The sequence below is a fragment of the Carcharhinus amblyrhynchos genome, chromosome 19 (assembly GCF_965287045.1).
Source record: "Carcharhinus amblyrhynchos chromosome 19, sCarAmb.v2.hapA, whole genome shotgun sequence".
Lineage (NCBI taxonomy): Eukaryota > Metazoa > Chordata > Chondrichthyes > Carcharhiniformes > Carcharhinidae > Carcharhinus > Carcharhinus amblyrhynchos.
This window is the reverse complement of record NC_137342.1, coordinates 50726208-50747316: the sequence shown is the minus strand read 5'-3', so window position 1 is coordinate 50747316 and position 21109 is coordinate 50726208. Positions and strand designations below refer to the sequence as shown.

Sequence of the window (21109 nt, the reverse complement as noted above, 5' to 3'; positions counted from 1 at the left end):
AAAATATTTAGCGAGGCAGCCTCCACCACTTCAACGGGCAGAGAATTCCAGAGATTCACCACCCTTTGAGTGAAGAAGTTCCTCCTCAACTCCGTTCTGAACCGCCCCCCCTTTATCTTGAGGCTGTGCCCCCTAGTCCTACTATCTTTTTTGAGCGGGAAGAGTCTTTCCACCTCTATCCTATCCATCCCATTCATCATCTTATACGTCTCAATGAGATCTCCCCTCATTCTTCTAAACTCTAACGAGTACAAGCCTAGTTTATTCAGCCTCTCCTCATAGCTCAACCCCCTCAACTCCGGTATCAGCCTAGTAAACCTCCTCTGCACTCCCTCCAGGGCCAAACTCACAAGCTTTCGGGGTTTGTCCCTTCGTCAGGTGAATGGAGAGCTCTGGCCTCTGTTCCCAATGACACGTCAGTAATAATGTTGTAATCGCTGAACTGTTAAAGCTTCCAGGCCCCCAAATCATGTGCCACTGCAGAATATTTTGCTTTAATTTTATTTAATGATAACTTACCTCGAATAGAAATTTTAACCATGATATGATGTGACCATTGATTACACTGGTGGCAAATGCAACTCCTCACCCCACCCCACCCCACCCCACCCATCCAGTTTATTTGTTTCTGAGAGAAGGGGACTTTATTGTTTTTCAGCAAAGGGAAGTGTTGCAGCTGTGCTGTGCACCCTAACTGAAATTGTGACGAGTGCCTGCTAATCTGTTCACAATGTACAATTGAAACCCAACTTTCTGGAGACACCTGTTTGCTGTAGATCTCTGTTTCCTGGTAACTTAGAGTCTTCTTAGCTCCCAGCCCGATGGGCTGGTCCGACTCACAGCACCGTGATCTGGGCCATATATATGGGGCAGGAAGGTGGGTCCCAAATCCACCCCAGCGCAAATGGAGATCGAAACCCCCCCCCCCAAGGCTGCTGTTACCAGTCTGATCCACACTGACCATCCAGCTAAACCTCTCATCACATAAATATCACAAATCTATATTAGCTTAAATTCACAGTTTGAGCATGCTGATTCTGTTTGCTTGCAGTGTGTGTGTGTGTCTCTGTACATGTCTTTTTTTTCCTTCAAAAATAGAAAGAAGATGTCCTCGTTACGCTTTTACCTGCTGGACACTGCCCTGGATCAGTTATGTATGTATGTTTATCTAGTGCTTTAATTTAACACACGCGGCAGAGAGTGCACATGTGAGAAAATAATTATTTTTGTGAAGTTGTGTGTGTTTTTGTGAATAGGAATTTAAAACTGGAAATTCTTAGCATCTAAACACCTGAAAATGAGAGCTGATTAACTGTTCAGAAAATGCCTTTCCTAAAAGAAAGAGTGGAGGATTGTGTCATAGAGTCTTTACAGTACAGAAGGAGGCCATTTCACCCATCGAGTCTGTACCAACTGCAACCCTACCCAGGCCTATTTCCGCAACCCCACAGATTCACCCTGCTAGTTCCCCTGACATTAGGATCAATTTAGCATGGCCAGTCCGTCCAACCTGCACATCATTGGACTGTGGGAGGAAACCGGAGCACCCAGAGGAAACCCATGCAGACACGGGGAGAATGTACAAACTCCACACAGTGACTCGAGGCTGGAATTAAACCCATATCAGAATGGATAGCTTAGCTGTCGAAGGTGCGACGGGTCAAATGCTCTGCTTCTGAACGGAAGGATATCTATGATTCATGTGCTGAGCAGTATCTGACGCTACCAGGAAAGTTAGTTGGATCAGTGACAAAGTGATGACAGCAACATCGAACTCCCCATTGAGCAGACTTGTTCAGACAGAGACTCCTCCTGCGGAAATTGTGAAGCAGGTGTTTGTGACCTGCCAATCTGCTTTGAATTAGGAACAAGGGAACATAGGAATTAGGAGCAGAAGTAGGAAAATTCAGCCCTTCAGTCAAATCATGGCTGATCTCTCCCTAGTCTCAAATCCACCTCCCCACCTGTTCCCCATATCCCCCTTTTTTCAGAAATATACCTATCTCCTCCTTGAAACCATTTAACAATTCAGACTCCAACCACTATGGGGCAGTGAGTTCCACAAATTTACCACTCTCTGCGAGAAGTAGCTCCTTCTCATCTCAATGTTAGATCCACCACCTCTCAACCTCTCTGTGACCTCTTGTTCTAGATTGCCCCACAAGGGGAAACATTTGATCTATGTTTACTTTATCAATCCCTTTTCTATATCTCAATCAGATCCCCTCTCACCCTTCTAAACCCCAGCGAGTACAAGCCCAAACTGTTGAATCTCTCCTTGCACGTCAACCCCGGAATCAATCTGGTGAACCTCCTCTGAACTGCCTCCAATGCCACCACATCCTTCCTCAAATAAGGAGACCAAAACTGGGCACAATACTCCAGATGTGGTCTCACCAACACCCTATACAATTGCAACAGTATTTCTCTACTGTTATACTCCAGTCCCTTTGCAATAAATGCCAACATCTCATTTGTCTTTTTTATTACATGCTGCACCCGCATACCGACTTTCTGCGATTCATGAACACAGACACCCAGATCCCTCTGCACAAAAGCATTTTGAATCTGTTTTCCATTTAGATGTTAATTCGCCTTCCCATTTTTTCTGCCAAAATGGGTAACTTCACAATTACCACATTAAACCCGATCTGCCATTTTCCTAGCCTATCTATATCCATCCGTAAAATCTTTATATCCTCTTCACTGTCTGTTTTCCCACCTGTTTTAGTATCATCTGCAAGTTACACTCTGTCCCTGCTTTTTTTTTAATTCATTCATGGGACATGGGGTGTCGCTGGCTGGCCAGCATTTATTGCCCATCTCAAGTTGCCTTTGGAGGCCAGTTGAGAGTCAACCACATTGCTGTAACTCTGGAGTCACACGTAGGCCAGACCTGGTAAGGGCGGCAGATTTCCTTCCCTAAAGAACATTGGTGAACCAGATGGCTCTGCAGATCGTTTATATAGATTGTGAACTGGTGAGGTGTGAGGACTGACCCCTGCAGCACCCCGCAAGTTATATTTCACCAGCCAACAGAAGACCCACTTATCCCAACCCTCTGTTTGACCTAGCTCTGGTTTTGTGAAAATGTGTATCATCATCGTGTGCTTTTGGCAGCTGCTCGCACACGCATTTGTGTCTTGGCATGTGAGCTACCCCATGTTTGAATACTGAATTCGCTGTTGTGTGTCGAGATTACCAAGGTCTGACTCCATGCATCTCACATTCCTCCCTCTGTAATTCAATCCAAATCTTTGGAAACAAGCTGATTTTATCAGAACAGCTAATAATGCAACTTCTGTTGGATTCTATATGGAGTACACGTAAAATAAAATGTTTGACTTGAACTTTATATTCCTAGTATTTACAACTTGCTTTTCTCAATTATGTTTAAATGTTTTTAAAGTTGAAACAATGTGATGGGGTGTAAAATGACCTGGCATTCCCTCTTGCCCTTTTGCAGGTTCTTGTTTGAAGGGGTAGGTGGCACGGTGCTATATACCGGAGATTTCAGACTAGCCAAAGGTGAAGTTGCTCGCATGGAATTGTTACATTCTGGTGGCAGGTAAAATCCATTTCCCCGCTGGCAAATCAAACTGTGTCACCTTCAGGAATGTATGATGAATAAAAAAGTTCACCAGGAAAAGCTGTGTGCCTGAGATCAGTATCTCAGCATTTCTTTTAATTCATTTGTGAGACATGGGCATCGCTGGCTGGCCAGCATTTATTGCCCATCCCTGGTTGCCCTTAGAGGGCAGTTGAGAGTCACCCACATCGCTGTGGCTCTGGAGTCACATGTAGGCCAGGCCAGATAAGGATGGCAGATTTCCTTCCCTAAAGGATAGTACTGAACCAGATGGGTTTTTCTGACAATCGACAATGGTTTCAGTAGATTCTTAATTCCAGATTTTTTTGTTGAATTCAAATTCCACTATCTGCCGTGGCGGGATTCGAACCCAGATCCCCAGAGCATTAGCTGAGCATTATTTGAAACTTGTGAGCTCCCTTGTATGAGTAGTTTGTACAGCTTTACATTCACTGAGACTCAATCTAACTTTTTTGCACTGCTACCTCACAGTGCCAGGGACCCAGGTTCAATTCCGGCTTGGGTCACTGTCTGTGTGGAGTCTGCACATTCTCCCCGTGTCTGAGTTTCCTCCGGGTGCTCCAGTTTCCTCCCACAGTCTGAAAGACGTGCTGGTTAGGTGCATTGACCGGAACAGACGCCGAAGTGTGGCGACTATGGGAATTTCACAGCAACTTCATTGCAGTATTAATGTATGCCTTACTTGTGACTAACAAATATATATTTTTTAACTTTTTAAGTCAAATGATGGTTTTAAGAGCATATTTACAAAGATTTTTTTCAGGGATTTTTAACTAACTTATTGACAACATAGCTCTCTTAACATGAGAGATTTTTTCCATAAAATTTTTTACCAACAAAAATTTTTATTGAAAATGTTAACAACACCGATACTTAGTCTTCTAAAGTTACAAATGGCAGAATATTGAAGAAAACAACAGTTTAGTGATGGTTCTGACAATGTCGTCCAGACTCGAAACGTTGGCCCTATTCTTTCTCCACCAGTGTTGTCAGACCTGCTGAGTTTTTCCAGCATTTTCTGTTTTTGTTATAGATTCCATCACAGAAACGTAGAAGATCGGAGCAGGAGGAGGCCTTTTGGCCCTGCGAGCCTGCTCTGCCATTCAACACGATCATGGCTGATCATCCAACTCAGTAGCCTAATCCTGCTTTCTCCCCATAAATCCTGCATCCACAGTATTCTGCCTTTATTTAGTTTAGTGATTTTAATCATTTTCCTCCACTTCTTTGCCCACTGTTGTTTACTGGGCATTCACTGTGCTCTCTGTAACCCTTTTGCTAAACACTTCTGCCTTCTGCTTTCTTTTGAAAACCCTGACCAAACGTTTGATTACCGCCCCTAGATTCTCCGCCTCTTGGTTCACTGCCCATTTTCAGATTATTGGGAGGATTTTCCACATTAAATTCAGTGTCAGTGCACGATGAGGATGAGTCAAGGCATTAGCAGTGACTGAGTTGAATGTGTGGTCACACAGACTGTGCACTTACTCCTTGTCACAGTCATTGGTTCTATTCTCTCTCCACAGATGCTGTCAGACCCGCTGAGATTTTCCAGCATTTTCTGTTTACAGTTCACAGTTACAGTTTTGTGTTCAATCTTTGCCCTCTGTTCACGGTTTGGAGAATATTGTGCACGTATGAAAATATCCCTTGTACAATTAAACCGCTGTTCTATTATTGTTCTATTACAGGGTCAAAGACATTCAGAGTGTTTACTTAGACACGACTTTTTGTGATCCTCGATTTTACCAAATCCCAAGCAGGGTAAATATTTTGGATGCTTCATATTTTTATTGGAATGTGCCAAGAATTTTATATATTTTGGTTTGCACTGTCCTATATCTGAAACCCAGGGAGTTATCAATGTTTAATCTATGTTATAATGCAAGTTTTCTATAGAATCTTGAAGTTCAGCACAGGGTGAGAGACCATTCAGCCCATTGTGTTTGTGCTAGCTTATTGAACAACAGTTAAAAGAAAAGTCTTGCATTTTCATCAAGACGCAATCCCCGGAATGAAAAGCTTATGTTATGGTAAGGTTATATAAGGCATTTGTGAGGCCGAATTTAGAGTATTGTGTACAGTTTTGGTCACTTAGTTACAAGAAGGATGTAAATAAGGTTGAAAGAGTGCAGAGAAGGTTCACAAGGATGTTGCTGGGACTTGAGAAGCTGAGAGATTGAATAGGTTAGGACTTTATTCCCTGGAGCGTAGAAGAATGAGGGGAGATTTGATAGAGGTGTATGAGATTTTGATGGGTATAGATAGAGTGAATGCAAGCAGGCTTTTTCCATTGAGGCTAGGGGAGAAAAAAAACCAGAGGGCATGGGTTAAGGGTGAAAGGAGAAAAGTTTAAAGGGAATATTAGGTGGGGGGGTGGTGGGGGAGGTTCTTCACACAGAGTGATGGGAGTGTGGAATGAGCTGCCGGATAAAGTGGTAAATGCGGGATCACTTTTAACATTTAAGAAAAACTTGGATGGGTTCATGGATGAGAGGGGTGTGGGGGGATATGGTTCAAGTGCAGGTCAGTGGGACTAGGCAAAAAATGGTTCGGCACAGACAAGAAGGGCCAAAAGGCCTGTTTCTGAGCTGTAATTTTCTATGGTTTCCTATAGTATGAGGAACAGATGAGGATCTGGGTCTGTACTCATTGGAGTTTAGAAGGATGAGGGGGTGATCTTGTTGAAACTTATAGGACACTGCGAGGCCTGGATAGAGTGGATACGGAGAGTATGTTTGCACTTGTAGGAAAAGTCAGAACCAGAGGGGACAACCTCAGGCTAAAGGCACGATCCTTTAAAACAGAGGTGAGGAGGAATTTCTTCAGCCAGAGAGTGGTGAATCTGGGAACTCTTTGCCTCAGAAGGCTGTGGAGGACGGGTCATTGAGTGTCTTTAAGACAGAGATAGATAGGTTTTGATTAATAGATGGATCAGGGGTTATGGGGAAAAGACATGAGAATGGGGATGAGAAAATATGAGCCATGATTGAATGGCAGAACAGACTCAATGGGCCAAGTGGCCTAATTCTGCTCCTGTGGCCTTATGGCGTTTCTGTGGCACTCTTCATGACTACCAGGTGTGTGTCAAAGTGCTTTACAGAAAACGGAGCTCTTTTTGAAGTGTTGTCACTGTTGTGATATGAGAGCCCATAAGATCCTCAGAAAGCACAATAATAACCAGATTACCTGTGTTTTGGATGTGGATTGAAATCATTCTCCTGTTGCTCTTAAAAATAGTGCTGTGGGATCTTTCACACCCACCTCAGCAGAGATATGGGGCCTCGGTTCAGCATCCCTCAGTACCGTACTGGAAAGTCAGCCTTGATTTTAGTCCTCCTGTCCTGGACTTGTCCCCAAGTGTTGTACCAACTGAACCGTGGCTAACACTCCAATAAATACATTTCTAACACTGTCTCGATGGACCAAATGGCCTCCTGTAATATGATTCCACTGAAATGACAAGCTGATTAATCAAGGGGAATTCCACATCTATAGAAATAACCAATGTTGAAACCTGGTTCGTGTAGGATTCTTGCAGCTGGCAGAGTGAATATTATAGGAACTTCTACAGCAAATGAGGAGCTTTGATGGCAGTTGCACAATCTCACCCATTACTCAGCATTTTAAGTATGAAGTTGGCTATCTGAGGATCGCCAGGTGCATTGGAGATAATGCAAGCAGCCCTTGCTGCATTAATACAAAGTGGAAAGCTGTCATTACAGGAGAGGCACGTGAAGGTATTGTGGGGGATTCAATTTACCATTTAAAACTGGACTCTGAATTGGGAGAGTGCCCTTTGAAAACTACATTTTGTACATCTGTGTACAGATTACATACTGAGAAATCAGCTCAGTTAGAGTCATGCAAAAGCCAGTCTGGGTTTAATATTTTGTTTTCTATTTTGCCGTTCAAAGGAGGAGTGCCTAAATGGGATACTTGATTTAGTGAGAAGCTGGATCACACTCAGTTCTTACCACGTAGTGTGGTTAAACTGTAAAGCAGCCTATGGATATGAGTATCTCTTCACTAACCTCAGCGAAGAATTCAAACTTAAGGTGGGTGGCAGAAGTTTGCAGCAAGTTATTCACTCTGAGTTGCAAATCACTACATTTTAGTGCTATAGGGGAGTTAGGAAAACAGTGGTAGTTTTAAGGGATTTACATTTGTGTTGCTAAAGATTAGAAATAAGGTATAGTTTTAAGTGGGTTTAATTTATTGTTTCTAAGCCTGGAAGGATAAAGCCAATAGTTAGATTCATGCTGGACAAAGGTGTTTATATGTGTGGGGATTAGTTTAAGTTCCAACTGTGTTTCTGCTCTGCTTAGAGAGGGCTGCAGCATGGAGAATAAGTAGGCCAGCAGAGATGTGAGGATAGTGCTTAGCAACTGGGAACCCTTAATGCGTAAAAACAAAGTTTTTTTTTTAAGTTTTAGTTTTAGCTGGAATTTTTTGCAGTTGGAGACAGGACACTGAGGATTCAGCATCTCTCAACTCTGCCAGAAGAAAGACTAGACAGAATGGGAATTGCTGTCCCAATTCCCTGCCCAGATAAGCAGGAAATTGGGACAGAAAAAATTTCTCAAGACAACTGAAATCAAGAAAAAAGAGACCAAAGTTTTGTTCAAGAGACAAAACAAGGGTTTTGAGTCAAGGAGACTAATTAGTGGTTCAGTGACTCTGTTCATAGAACATAGAACATTACAGCACAGAACAGGCCCTTCGGCCCACGATGTTGCACCGACCAGTTAAAGAACAATGACCCACTAATCTAAACCAATCCCTTTTCGTCCATAAACCTATCCACGGATCTCTTAAACGCCCCCAAACTAGGCGCATTTACAACTGCAACAGGCAGGGCATTCCAATCCCTCACCACCCTCCATGTTTTATAAGAAATCAGTAAAAGCTACAGTATTTTGAGACAGGGTTCCATTCTGGGATCTTCCTGTTATAAAATCAACTGGAATCATAATGGGATGAGAATAGATTTTGTTCTTGGAACGCAGTCATGGTGGCACAGTGGTTAGCACTGCTGCCTCACAGTGCCATGGACCCAGGTTCAATTCCAGCCTTGGGAAACTATGTAGGTTAGGTGGATTGGCCACATTAAATTGCCCTCGAGTGTCAGGCGGATCAGCTGGATAAATATGTGGGGTTATGGGGATAGGGCCTGGGTGGGATTGTTGTTGGTGCAGACCTTGATGGGCCAAATGGCCTCCTTCTGCACTGTAGCGATTCTGTGATAAGTGAAATTCTGTGAGTTTCCCAAAACTGGAGCTTTTTTGTTGGGGGTGGTTGAATATTTCCTCCTGTTAACTTCTGTCACCGAACATGATGCAAAATTCAATAAACCCATTCTTCCTGACACAAGGTATTAAATAGAGGCTCAGCGAATTGGGGTGTCAGCTTGTGTGGCCATTCGCCTAACAGCAGCCATAGGCAATACGGCAATCAGAGAGAGTTAAAATGCAGCCTGTCAATGTTTACCATCTGAAGATGATATATAGCAGGATAAAACAAGCAAGTGGAAAATGAATTTAGTCACTTTTATCTTGCTTATAATGCTTTACACATTTAGTTTACTTCTTGTGAAAACAGAATCACACCTGTATTTTCCTGTATGTTTTTTTTTAACCTTCAGGTCCATCTGAACAAGCTGGATATGTTTAAGAATATGCCAGAAATTCTGCATCATGTGACCACAGAGCGAGCAACGCAGATTCATGCGTGCAGACACCCCAGGGTACGGTAATATCCTGAGGTTAACATCACTCAGGAAACCAGAATCATTGCCTGTTCATTTTGTAACATGTAAAGCATTGCATTATCTTTTCTTTGTGCCATTCTTGGTTTTTAATTTTAATTATCAAAATCCTTCAAATGTAAGGTTCCTTTTCTCTCTTTACTCTCTTTTTTTCTCTACTTTCTCTCTTTCTGTCTCTTTCTCACTTTTTCTTTCTTTCGCTTTCTTTTTCTCACTCTTTTTTACTTTCTCACTCACTCTCTTTCTTCCTCTCAGTCTCTTTCTCACATTTTCTCTCTCTCTTTTTCTCACCCTTTTCTCCCTCTCTTGCTTTCTTTCACTCCCTTTCTCTTTTCTCTCCTCTTTCTCTCTTGCTTTTGTTCTCTCTCTTTTCAACCTTTTATATTTTAATTGATGTTTTCACTAGGATGAGGATTTTGTCCGTGGAAACAGACTCCCGTGTGGCATTACAGCAAAAAATGGGACTCCACTCCGCATCATCAGTATCAAACCTTCTACCATGTGGTTTGGTGAAAGTTCAAAAAGGACTGACGTAATTGTAAGGTATGAAAGATTCTGCAACAGTTATGTGATCTGCACATGTGCTAATACAGATGCACGCTATTGGTAATGAACTTGTTTATGACCTTGCAATATGGTTGTTAAGTGGCATATGTAAGGTTAAAAATGGAGTGTTTGACAAATATAAATGGTGAAAAGAAACGCTAAAACCAAAAAAGGAAATCATGTAGCATTGTCACTTTAAAAAGCAGGCATCTTTATGTGTGGATTTTAAATTGCAGAGTGCAAGCTGTAGAAGCAAGTTTTTCTAACATTTGTATCAAAGCCAAGTAGTCAGTGTTTCAACATAACAAAACAGGCTTTTGAATTGGACCAATGAGTTTAAAGCAAGCATGCAGAGGCACAGAACTAATGAAATTCAAATGTGAAGGTTGTTGACAGCCTCATACCACTCAGATCACAGTATTCCTGTGAGGTAATTAGAGGCATATAAACCCAGAAAAGTTGGGTAACTGTCAGAGTATGCTTGCAACCTCTTGAGTCGGAAGGAGGGAAAGTGAGGCTATCATGTAAATCCTGCAGTTTCATGAGTACCTTCATAATATCACCATCTAAATAGAGTAATACCAATTCATGAAGTGTTCTAAATGAGAGCATCACCAGAGAAGGTTCACACTTCTAAAGGGCATCTGTTTGTATATTCGTTGAGATTGACTGGGGCGGCATGGTAGCACAGTGGTTAGCACTGCTGCTTCACAGCTCCAGGGTCCTGGGATCGATTCCCAGTTCGGGTCACTGTCTGTGTGGAGTTTGCACATTCTCCTCGTGTCTGCGTGGGTTTCCTCCGGGTACTCCGGTTTCCTCCCACAGTCCAAAGATGTGTGGGTTAGGTTGATTGACCATGCTGAGAAATTGCCTGTTAGTGTCCAGGGTTGCGTAGGTTAGAGGGATTAGTGGGTATAATATATGTAGGGATATGGGGGTAGGGCCTGGATGGGATTGTGTTCAGTGCAGACTCGATGGGCCAAAGGGCCTCTTTCTGCACTGTAGGTTCTATGACTGGATTCTGTAATGATTTATTTTATTATTCCTGAATGATTCTTGTAATATTTGACCAGCATTCTATTGGGATTTTATTCAGTTTGTTAATTGTCTTAATAATGTTGTCACCAGTTTTAAAAAAAACTGTTAATTGTTCATGATAATGTCAGATCCTGCTTTAATTTACCAAAACCAATAACTTCCTACTACCTCACACACCAGCTGAATTTTGCTTTAAAATGGATTGTTGTTCAAATTTTAGCTGGTTTAAGGCTGTAAAACTTCCAGTGTGTAACTCAGTTTTGCTGATGTGAACATGACCGAGGGAAAGGAAACTCGGAGCAGTTAAAGCAGTGTGTAAATAACACTATCCCTGGACTGATTTTTGTTTTTAATTCAAAATCTGTGAATAGGATAAATACTGTTTGTGCAATGTGGGTGTCATTGGCTAGGCCAGCATTTATTACCCATCCTTAATAATGTTAGTGATTTGATTTATTATTGTCATGTATTAGTATATAGTGAAAAGTATTGTTTCTTGCATGCTACACAAAGTATACTGTTCATAGAGAAGGAAAGAGTGCAGATTGTCGTGTTACAGTCATAACTACAGTTAGAGAAAGATCAAGTCAGTGCAAGATAGGTCCATTCAAAAGTCCGATAGGAGCAGGGAAGAAGCTGTTTATAGAATCCAGATGACTCTTTGTTAATTTGGACTCAAAGTCAGCTATTTTCCCTCCTTACAGATGCTGCCAGACCTGCTGAGATTTTCCAGCATTGTTTCTTTTGGTTTTAAATTCCAGCTTCAGCAGTAATTTGCTTTTATTTAGTGTTTATGGAGTCAGTTGATACATGACGTTAGATTTTTGTATCTTTTTCCTGACGGAAGAAGGTGGAAGAGAGAATGTCCGGATGCGTGGGAAGGTGAGCTGCCGCCTTGAACCACTGCATTCCATGTGACGTAGGTACACCCACAGTGCTATTAGGGAAGGAGTTCCAGGGATTTGACCCAGTAAAAGTGAAGAAACGGCGATATATTTGCAAATCAGATTGTCTGTGACTTGGAGGGCAACTTGTAGCTGGTGGTTCCTGTGCGTCTGCTACTTTGTCCTTTTAGAGTTGAATAACTTGATTATATTTTAAACTTGCTGTTTAAAGTTACTGCCAGCAAGTCGATATCAAACGGGTACACTTGGGGAAAAATGTGTATATATTCTGACTTGGATTTAATCTCTTAAGAACTCATGCACATTAACAAGGCTGAAACCTCAGCACAGGAGGAGTGCAGCATTGTCAGTAATGCTCTGTTTGACGTGAAGTGTCCCTGTTGCAACGCATGTTAAAAGATCCATTGGCATTGGTCCACTTTGATCTGACATTCCAATTACCTACTAGTATTTGAAGTTTTTGTTTTCTGAATTGTTTTTAGCATTCTCTGAGCAGTCTGTGTATGTAGCTTTCAGGAGTAGATTTTCTGTCCTCTCAAATGAGTTCCCCTCTATTGTTCTAAATAGAATAAAACGCAGTTGTAAATATCAGAACAAGTGGCAGTGTGAGCTGTGAAACTGCAGATAAAATCCATTGGGTCAATTAGTGTCTAATTAATTAGCATCGTTGGAGATGATCTTTAGCAGAACCTAGAGTTGTCTTTTCAAAGAGAGCACATGTAACAGTGGATTATCTTCCACATGTTGTCCAGTCTATTTACTGCCAACATGCTCAGCCCTCCCCTCGTCCCCACAGTTTCCACAGCAGAGGTGGCTTGCCACTGGTAGGATTTTCCAGTCCCACAAAAGTCTACAGCGGAGTCAACTTTGAAAGGGCCGGAGTGAAGAGGTTGCTCATTTAGGACTGAGACGTAAACGATATTTTCATTCAGAGTGTTGTAAATCATTGGAATTTTCTATCACTAAGAGCAGTGAGTGGTCAGATATTGAGTATATTTCTGGTTAGGATTGATAGATATTTGGACTGTTTGACATTGTGAGTTATGGAAACCAGTTGGAAAGTGAAGTTGAGGTAGAAGATCCACCATGATTTTATTGAATGTACAAATAGGCTCGAAGGCCTGAATGGCCTATTCCTCTTTCCATATGTTGGACTATGAGTAAAGTTGCCTCTTGTGCTTTGAGTCTGTGAAAGAATTTTTTAACCTCAATAAGCATTCTTAATGAAAGGTTTTGAATATAAGTTCAACCCACAGTAATGCAGGTGGGGAAACAGCAAAATGAAATTTGTTCAAAGTCATTGTGGTCTACATCACGTATATAGGTTTCAAGACAAGAGAAGGAACTACATACAGCAGCTGTAACAAATACAGAAAGAGACTTCTGAGATGTACATAAACATAAAGCATATTGAGGTTTTAGGTATATACGGCACTCATGTAATACAAAGGAATTAAATTCAAAATTTTAAACCATAACTTATTTTAACCACAACATAATTCTAATTAAAAATTGTTTGGAATGTGTGTTAAAATATCAAACGAGTGGAATGTGCTGAAGTCGAAGTTGGTATAGTGGCCAGCAATGAATTTTTTTTTAATTCATTCACAAATTGTACGTATCACTGACTAAGCCAGCATGAAGCACCTATCTCTAAGTACCCTCAAAGGTAACTCTCTGCGGTCCACCCACACAGCTGTCAGGGAGGGAGATCCAGGATTTTGGTCCAGTAACAATGAAGGAACTATCATCTCAAGTCAGAACGGTGTGTGATTTGGAAGGAAACTTGCTTGTGTATGTTGTTCCATACTTCTGCTGTCCTTGGTGATAGAGGTTGCTGGTTGGGAAGTTCCATTGATGTAGGATTGGCAATTTGTGCAGTGCATTTTGTAGATGGTATACACTGCTGCTATAGTGCACCAGTGGTCAAGGCAGTGAATTTTTAAAGTGGCGGATTGGGTGCCAGTTAAACAGGTCACTTTGTCCTGGGTGTTGTTCAGCTTTCCTGAGTGTTGTTGAAGCTGTGCTCATCCAGGCGGGTGGATGGTTTTCCCACATTCCTGACTTTTGCCTTGTAGAAACTGGACAAGCTTTGGAGGGTCAGAAATTCACAAGAATTCCAAGCTTTCGACCTGCGCTTACAGTCACAGTGTTTATATGGTTGGTCCAGTTCAGTTTCAGGTCAATGGTAACCCCCAGGATATTGATAGTGGAGGATTCAGTGATGGTGATGATGTGGAATTTTAAGAAGAGATTGTCATGTTTCCTCTTGTTAGACCTTGTTCAGTTATTGCCTGGCACACGTGTGGTATGAATGTTATTTGTTAGTTGACAGCCTAAGCATTAATGTTTTCCAGATCCTCAGTGTAAATGTAAACCCTTTGCTGTGCTGTGTATGTAGTATCAGTGGTTCGTGTCAGACCCGGGTTGGGTGCACACAGCTACTTTTACCATAAAATAAATTGCATTCCTGCACAAAAGTATGGTTCACTAGTATTTAACTGGGAAATGTCCTAAAGCACATGTTGGTTATTTATTTAAGAATTATATTTATTATTGATTTCAGAACTGGAGAGAGTTCATACAGAGCTTGTTTCTCATTCCACTCATCCTTCAGTGAGGTAAAGCTGAGGTTTTCTATTATCTATATTTCTTCAAATTTTATGTTGTGAACTTGCAGTTTAATCTCTGACTAATTGCATTTTTATGCTTCTTAAGTTTGGTATTAATATAGCAAAGTTGCATGGGTGCCAGTGATCTGAAACTACTCTGTCACAGAATCACCCAAAACCACTGCCGTGACTGCAGAATCTGTTACAGAGTACAATAGAGATTTTTTATTTTAATTTTTTGAAGAAACTTGCACATCATTTCTTATGTAGACCAGTTGGTTTATTTGGAAGCCTAAATGATGTCGTGGAATTTGAGAGAAAAATTTCCAAGTATTAATATTGCTTTTTTCTCTTTTCCAACCCCCTTCCCCAACCTTACTCGCCCTCGATCCCCCTCACCTGTGTGTGCCTCTCCTTCTCATTATTTGCCTGTTTTCCCACTCACTCCATTTTGCTGTCTTCTCTCTCTTCCTTACTCATTCTCGTGTGCTCTCTCTCTCTTTTTGTTCTCTTTCTTTCACAGTTAAAGGATTTTCTTTCCTATGTCCAGCCTGTGAGTGTTTTCCCAAATGTTGTGCCAATGGGCCGGAGTTTTGAAGATGTCAAAAAGATGTAAGTTCAGCATGTGACACAGCCGCTGGTGTTCATAGTGAACGGCCTTTGGATATTTCCCACTGTGCAGAGTTGCCAAGCGGGCTTTTATTTGGGGATTTCTTGTACTGTCAAAATGACCATTTGACAAACTCATTCCTCCACAGTTAAACCTTCTCCAGCACAGCAAATCGATATTTACTGGGGATTGCACCGCAATAGAAAATAGTCAAATATTGAGTAACTATTTTGAATACACTTTTTTATTTACTCTTTCGAAGGATGTGGGCATCACTGTCTAGACCTGAATTTATTGCCCATCCCTAATTGCCCCTTGAACTGAGTGGTTTTCTAAGCCATTTCCTATAGAATCGCAATGGTGCAGAAGGTGGCCATTTGGCCCATCGAGTCTGCAGTGACTCTCTAAAAGAGTATCTTACCCAGGTCCTATCCCCGTAACCCCACACATTTACCATGGCTAATCCACCTAACCTGCACACCTTTTGAGTATGGGAGGAAACCAGAGCACCCAGAGGAAACCCACCAGACATGAGGAGAAAGTGCAAACTCCATCCAAGCCTGGAATTGAACCCAGGTCCCTGGCTCAATGAGGCAGCAGTGCTAATCACTGTGCGACCATGTCACCCAGTTCAGAACAGCTAACCACATTGCTGTGGCTCTGGAGTCACATGTAAGCCAGACCAGGTAAGGATGGCAGATTTCCTTCAATAAAGGACATAATTGAGGATAGTTGTCATTCAATTCCAGACTTATTAATTGAATTTAAATTCTACCAACTGGGATTTGAACCCATGTCCTCAGAGTCATTAGTCTGGACATCTGGATTATTATTCCAGTGACATTATTACAATGCCATCCTCTGCCCCCTCCAGTCTAGGAGTTTTCAGTTGTGTATCTAATGTACACTTGGATAATAATTGTAACAATTCCCACTTTGAGCTGATTGGATAATGTTTTTAATTTTTAATTTTAATCTGATTTTAGTTGATGATTAATCCTGTTTTTGTCTTGATTTAGTTTGAAGCCATTGTGTAGGAAGTGTTCGGGAGGTGGTGAACCCATCTACAAACCACTGGGGAAGCTGAAGAGGTCACGCAATTGCTTTAGCGATGAGGAAGGTATGAGTGTTGGGTAAATGGGGGTGGGATACAGTAATTCCTTAACACAACTCAAACTGAGAGAACTGGCATCACTGCCAGGCCTAAAACTGCCTCTGGGCAGAACCAAACTGTACATTACCATGTTCCTGACGGAGATTATCCCTTCTCAAACAGCTGGAGGGGTAGAAGACTCACTGATCAAAACCTGCTCTAGCTAATAACCCAATCTCCCAGTGAACTGGGAGACTTCCTGCCACCCCACCATGGATACTAACCCCCCCCACCCCCCGCCCCACCTCACCCCCTCTCCCTATTCCCCCCCCCCACTTCTTTGTCAGCATGTTCTAACTCCACACCGACACAGATTGCTTGCCATCTGAGCATCAGGGTCCATCTGATGGGTCCCCAACATGCCAAGCCATTCCCCAAGTACCTGGAGGCTTTCCCACCACCTTCCCCCACCCCACAAACAGCGTGGCCACGGCGTCTGGTCTCCGCTAGTGGAGGTCAATAGTGATTCATGCCGGCGTGACCTCTCACCGGAGAGGAGGGGGAAGCATGCGTGCCAAACTCCTTAATGAGATGGAAATCCAGTCAGTCCGATGCTAATAAGCTTTGTGCTCTTTATGGTCGCAAAGCGGTTCCCTCCCTGGAAAAGGGGCTGGGAAGTTAGCAAACCTTTTCACGCTGGGTGCAAACTGGTCTTGTAGCATCGCGCACTATTTCCCTGACTCGTCACACTGATTACCAGGCATGGCGAGGTGGTAAAAATCACACCCAGTGAGCTGTTTGCTTCTTGCTTTCAGAGTCTGTCCTGTGAGGGCTTAGCGCTTTCCAAAAATAATGAGAACCAGAAATCAGATTCAAACCTTCCCCAGCAAACTATAGTGAATAAATAACCCATTTTCCCATCCTCCACCTCACCCAAGATACACAGGATTGATAATGTGAACAAATTCTCAACAACACGCCAACTTGGTTCACTCAATTAAACTAGGATAGAGGCCTTTCATTTTATCAAATTGATCATATTTGGTTATAAAATCACAGTATGTAATGTTAGCACCATTTTTCTTTGTTTCTCCAAGAGTAATCTAATCTCCGGGTGCTGCGGTTTCCTCCCACAGTTCAAAGATGTGTGGGTTAGTTTGATAGTCAAGGCTGAATTGACCCTCGTGTCGGGGGATTAGCAGGGTAAATGTTTGGAGTTACGGGAATAGGGGCTGGGTAGGACTGTGGTCAGTACAGACTCGATAGGCTGAATGGCCTCCTTCGGTACTATAGGGATTCTATTATAATTGAATGGTTAAACAATTCAGATAACCAGTGCTGAGTTGCAACGTATGTTCTGTTATAGCTGAGCTGTTTAACGGGAAATCTACAAGTCTTGTTAACTTTATATTTTTTTTCACTGTCATGGAGACACAAGTTAAAATGGAAGTGATTATTTGGCACACAAAGGATATGGAATTGTGTAAATGTGAATGAATTAAGTTATTACATTAAGGTACTATAAAGATTGCTTTTATTGCTAAGATCAATATTGCCCATTGCTTAATGAATAAAGATTAATGAATAAGGATCAAGATCTAGTTTGCATTCTTCTATCCACCACTATAGGCTGACTGCCTGTGGTAAATATGTAGGATTTAAGATGTGAATCTGTTAACAGTTTGCACTAATATCCTTGATGTTTAGATGTGCTGTGTAATTTTTCATGAAACTGCTTCAGTTTATGTGAATTTAAAATTGTTTTTTTCAACAGATGGGGACTACAAAGACCTTTTCGATGACTCTGATTTAATTCCACGAAAGCAGAAGTTGAAACATCCACAGCATTCAGAGTTTGATAATGAAACCGGGGCCTTGCTGCAGGAGAGGGATCGGACCACCAATACAGAGGGTACAAGTGAACACCCCATCATCTTAAATACTCAATTCCTTGAGTGTGAAGAATCAAATGATGATGATGATGAAGAGGATGAAGAAGCCAGTACAATTCACACAAAAAGCGAGTTGAATTCCATGAAAGAGGGAGTAATTGCTAATCTCTCATCACAGTTATCCACAGGAGAAAAAGCATGTGTTACCGAGTCTCCACGCTGGGATATGTTTTTCAAAGCGGAGCCAATTTTGATATCCGAAACTGATGAGGATTCAGAGGTTGCCCGGGAGCAAGAGTTTGGTTCACAATCACCGAAACTGTTCAGTGATTCTGAAGATGGAGACTCCACTTACCATCCCTCCCAACCCTCATCCCAATCAACTCACATATCAGAGCAGGAAAGTCAAGGCAGTGTGCTTGACACGGAAACTCACCTTTCGCAAAGTAAAACGGGTTCTGTGAAATTCACAAACACAAAGGATAAATCCTTGTTAAAGGTAAATCCTGATGTGGAGGACAGCAAAAACTGGGATCTTCAACAAGGAGATGGATTTCAGCCAGATTACATTTCAAAGTTGAAGTATAATCCCACTGGCTCCTTGCTAAATAACAACATTAAGAAGACGTGTTCAGAACATTTGGGTAAAAGTGCTGATTGTCAGCAGCGAGTAAAGGAGCAAAATTCAATTCCTGTTTCCAAGCCTGACTCTCAAAATACCTCAGACTTTGAAATCCCATCAACTCCGGATTCGGAATCCCCACAGCCAGAGGAACTGAATGTCCTCTACAATAAATTAGCTGCTGGAAAAACAGTGAAACTCGAGGCAGCTAAACAGTTACGTGGTGGTACATCCTGATGATGTGAATGTGGGCTTGGAACTACAGAAATAAAGTACATGTCCCTTCTAGCATCACTATTCATCAAATCCAAATAAGAAGAAAGAAATCTGAATTATAACAAGGTTGCACACACTTTCTCTCCAATAGTTTCATCTAATATAAAACTTTTGTATTTGCTTATTTAAAAATTGGGACAGATATTGTGCCTTCATTCTTGGGACAAGATTCTGGAATTCTCTATCTAGCAGCATCATTATGAATAGCAAGACTCAAGGAGAATGTCGAAGCGATATCCTCAGGATGATTAGGGGTGGACAATGCTCCATTTAACCAAATCAGTTGACTCTGCCCATTCTGATCGTAGATTCATTACTGCACAGCAGAACCAAGGAGCAATTTGCATAATGCCACGCCCTTGCCCTGTCCCCTGTCCAGCACATTCCTCCTTTTCAGATATTTAGAAAACGTGGACAACTTTACAAGACAAGAAATCAATGTTTCCATTCTATCTGCACTGGCCAGAAAAACGAGTGCTCCCCCGGCCTAACCCCACTTCCCAGCAACTAGTCCGTATCCCTGCAGGTCACGGGACTTCAGGTGCTTATCCAGACACCTGCCTCTCCTTTCAGGCAGTAAGTTCCAGACCCCACAACTCTCTGGATGAAATGAGTTTTCTCATGGATAGAGTAGAGGTAGAGAGATCCTTTCTTCCTGCTTAGAAAGGATAGCAGGACTAGGGGGCACAGCCTCAAGATATGGGGGGGGCAGTTTAGATCGGAGTTGAGGAGGAACTTCTTCACTCAAAGGGTGGTGAATCTCTGGAATTCTCTGCCCGTTGAAGTGGTGGAGGCTGCCTCGCTAAATATTTTTAAGTCACGGGTAGATAGGTTTTTGATAGACAAGGGAGTTAAGGGTTATGGGGAGAAAGCGGGAAAGTGGAACTGATCCACTTCAGATCAGCCATGATCTTATTGAATGGCGGGGCAGGTTCTTATGTTCTTATTTCCCCTCTAATCTTTCTACCAATCACCCTAAATCAGACACTGACCTACTTGCTAAAGTAAACAGGCCCTTCCTATCCATTCTATCCAGGTGCCTCACAATTTTGTTCATCTCAATCAAATCTCCCCCTCAGCCTCCTGTGTTCCAAGTAGAATATCTCAGTCTATCCAATCTTTCCTCATTGCTGCAATTCCCCAGTCCTGGCAACATTCTCGTTAATCCCCTCTGTATCCTCCTTAATGCAATTACATTCTTTCTGTAATGAGGTAACTAGAATACACAAACCACTCAAGTAATGGCAAAACTAATGTTTTATACAGTTCCAACACTCCCTTCTTGCTCTCGTATTCCATACCTCGTCTATTAAGTCCAATCATGAAACCATAGTCGATTGTTGGAAAAGCCATCTGGTTCACTAATGTCCTTTAGGGAAGGAAATCTGCCATCCTTACCTGGTCTGACCTACACAGCTGCAGACCCACAGCAATATGGTTGAGTCAAAATACCCTTGGATCAAGGGAAATTAGGGATGGGCAATAAATTCAGGCTGAGTCAGCTATGCCCAGATCCCATAAACAATGTTATTTAAATGAAGGAAGTATTCCATATGCCTCCTTAATCACCCTTTCAAGCTGTCCTGCTACCCTCAGAGATCAGGATATACAGCCCAAAATCCCTCACTTCCTCCACGCCTCTCAGTATTCTCCAATTTACTGTTTGATTTATTATCGCATGTATTAGCATACAATGAAAAGTATTGTTTCTTGCACACTATACAGAGCATACTGTTCATAGATAAGGAAGTGAGAGAGTGCAAAATGTAGTGTTACAGTCATAGCCAGGCTGTAGAGAAAGATTAACTTAATGCAAGTTAAGTTCATTCAAAAGTCTGACAGCAGCAGGAAGAAGCTTCTCTTGATTCGGCTGGTATATGATCTCTGACTTTTGTGTCTTTATCACAATGGAAGTTGGTGAAAGAATGAATGTCCGGAGTGTGTGGGGTCCTTGATTATGCTGGCTGCTTTGCTGAGGCAGTGGGAAGTGTAGACAGAGTCAGTGGATGGGAGGGTGTTTTGCATGATGGATTGAGCTACATTCACGACCTTTTGTAGTTCCTTGCAGTTTTGGGCAGAGCAGGAGCCCATACCAAGCTGTGATATAACCAGAAAGAATGCTTTCTATGGTGCATCTG

The 21109-nt window shown here is 42.1% G+C and overlaps 1 protein-coding gene across 1 annotated transcript in view; it reads left to right on the top strand.

The window, feature by feature from the left end:
• The window catches only part of dclre1c (DNA cross-link repair 1C, PSO2 homolog (S. cerevisiae)), a 36043-nt gene extending 16229 nt beyond the window's left edge, over positions 1-19814 (top strand). The window contains exons 5-14 of the mRNA XM_080207110.1: positions 1099-1154; positions 3467-3568; positions 5302-5374; positions 7528-7668; positions 9255-9356; positions 9784-9920; positions 14433-14487; positions 15002-15090; positions 16108-16208; positions 17956-19814. Of these exons, the coding sequence (XP_080063236.1) occupies positions 1099-1154; positions 3467-3568; positions 5302-5374; positions 7528-7668; positions 9255-9356; positions 9784-9920; positions 14433-14487; positions 15002-15090; positions 16108-16208; positions 17956-18932 (1833 nt within the window). The 3' untranslated portion in view covers positions 18933-19814. The remainder of the gene's footprint in view (positions 1-1098; positions 1155-3466; positions 3569-5301; positions 5375-7527; positions 7669-9254; positions 9357-9783; positions 9921-14432; positions 14488-15001; positions 15091-16107; positions 16209-17955) is intronic.
• Positions 19815-21109: the final 1295 nt, after the last annotated feature.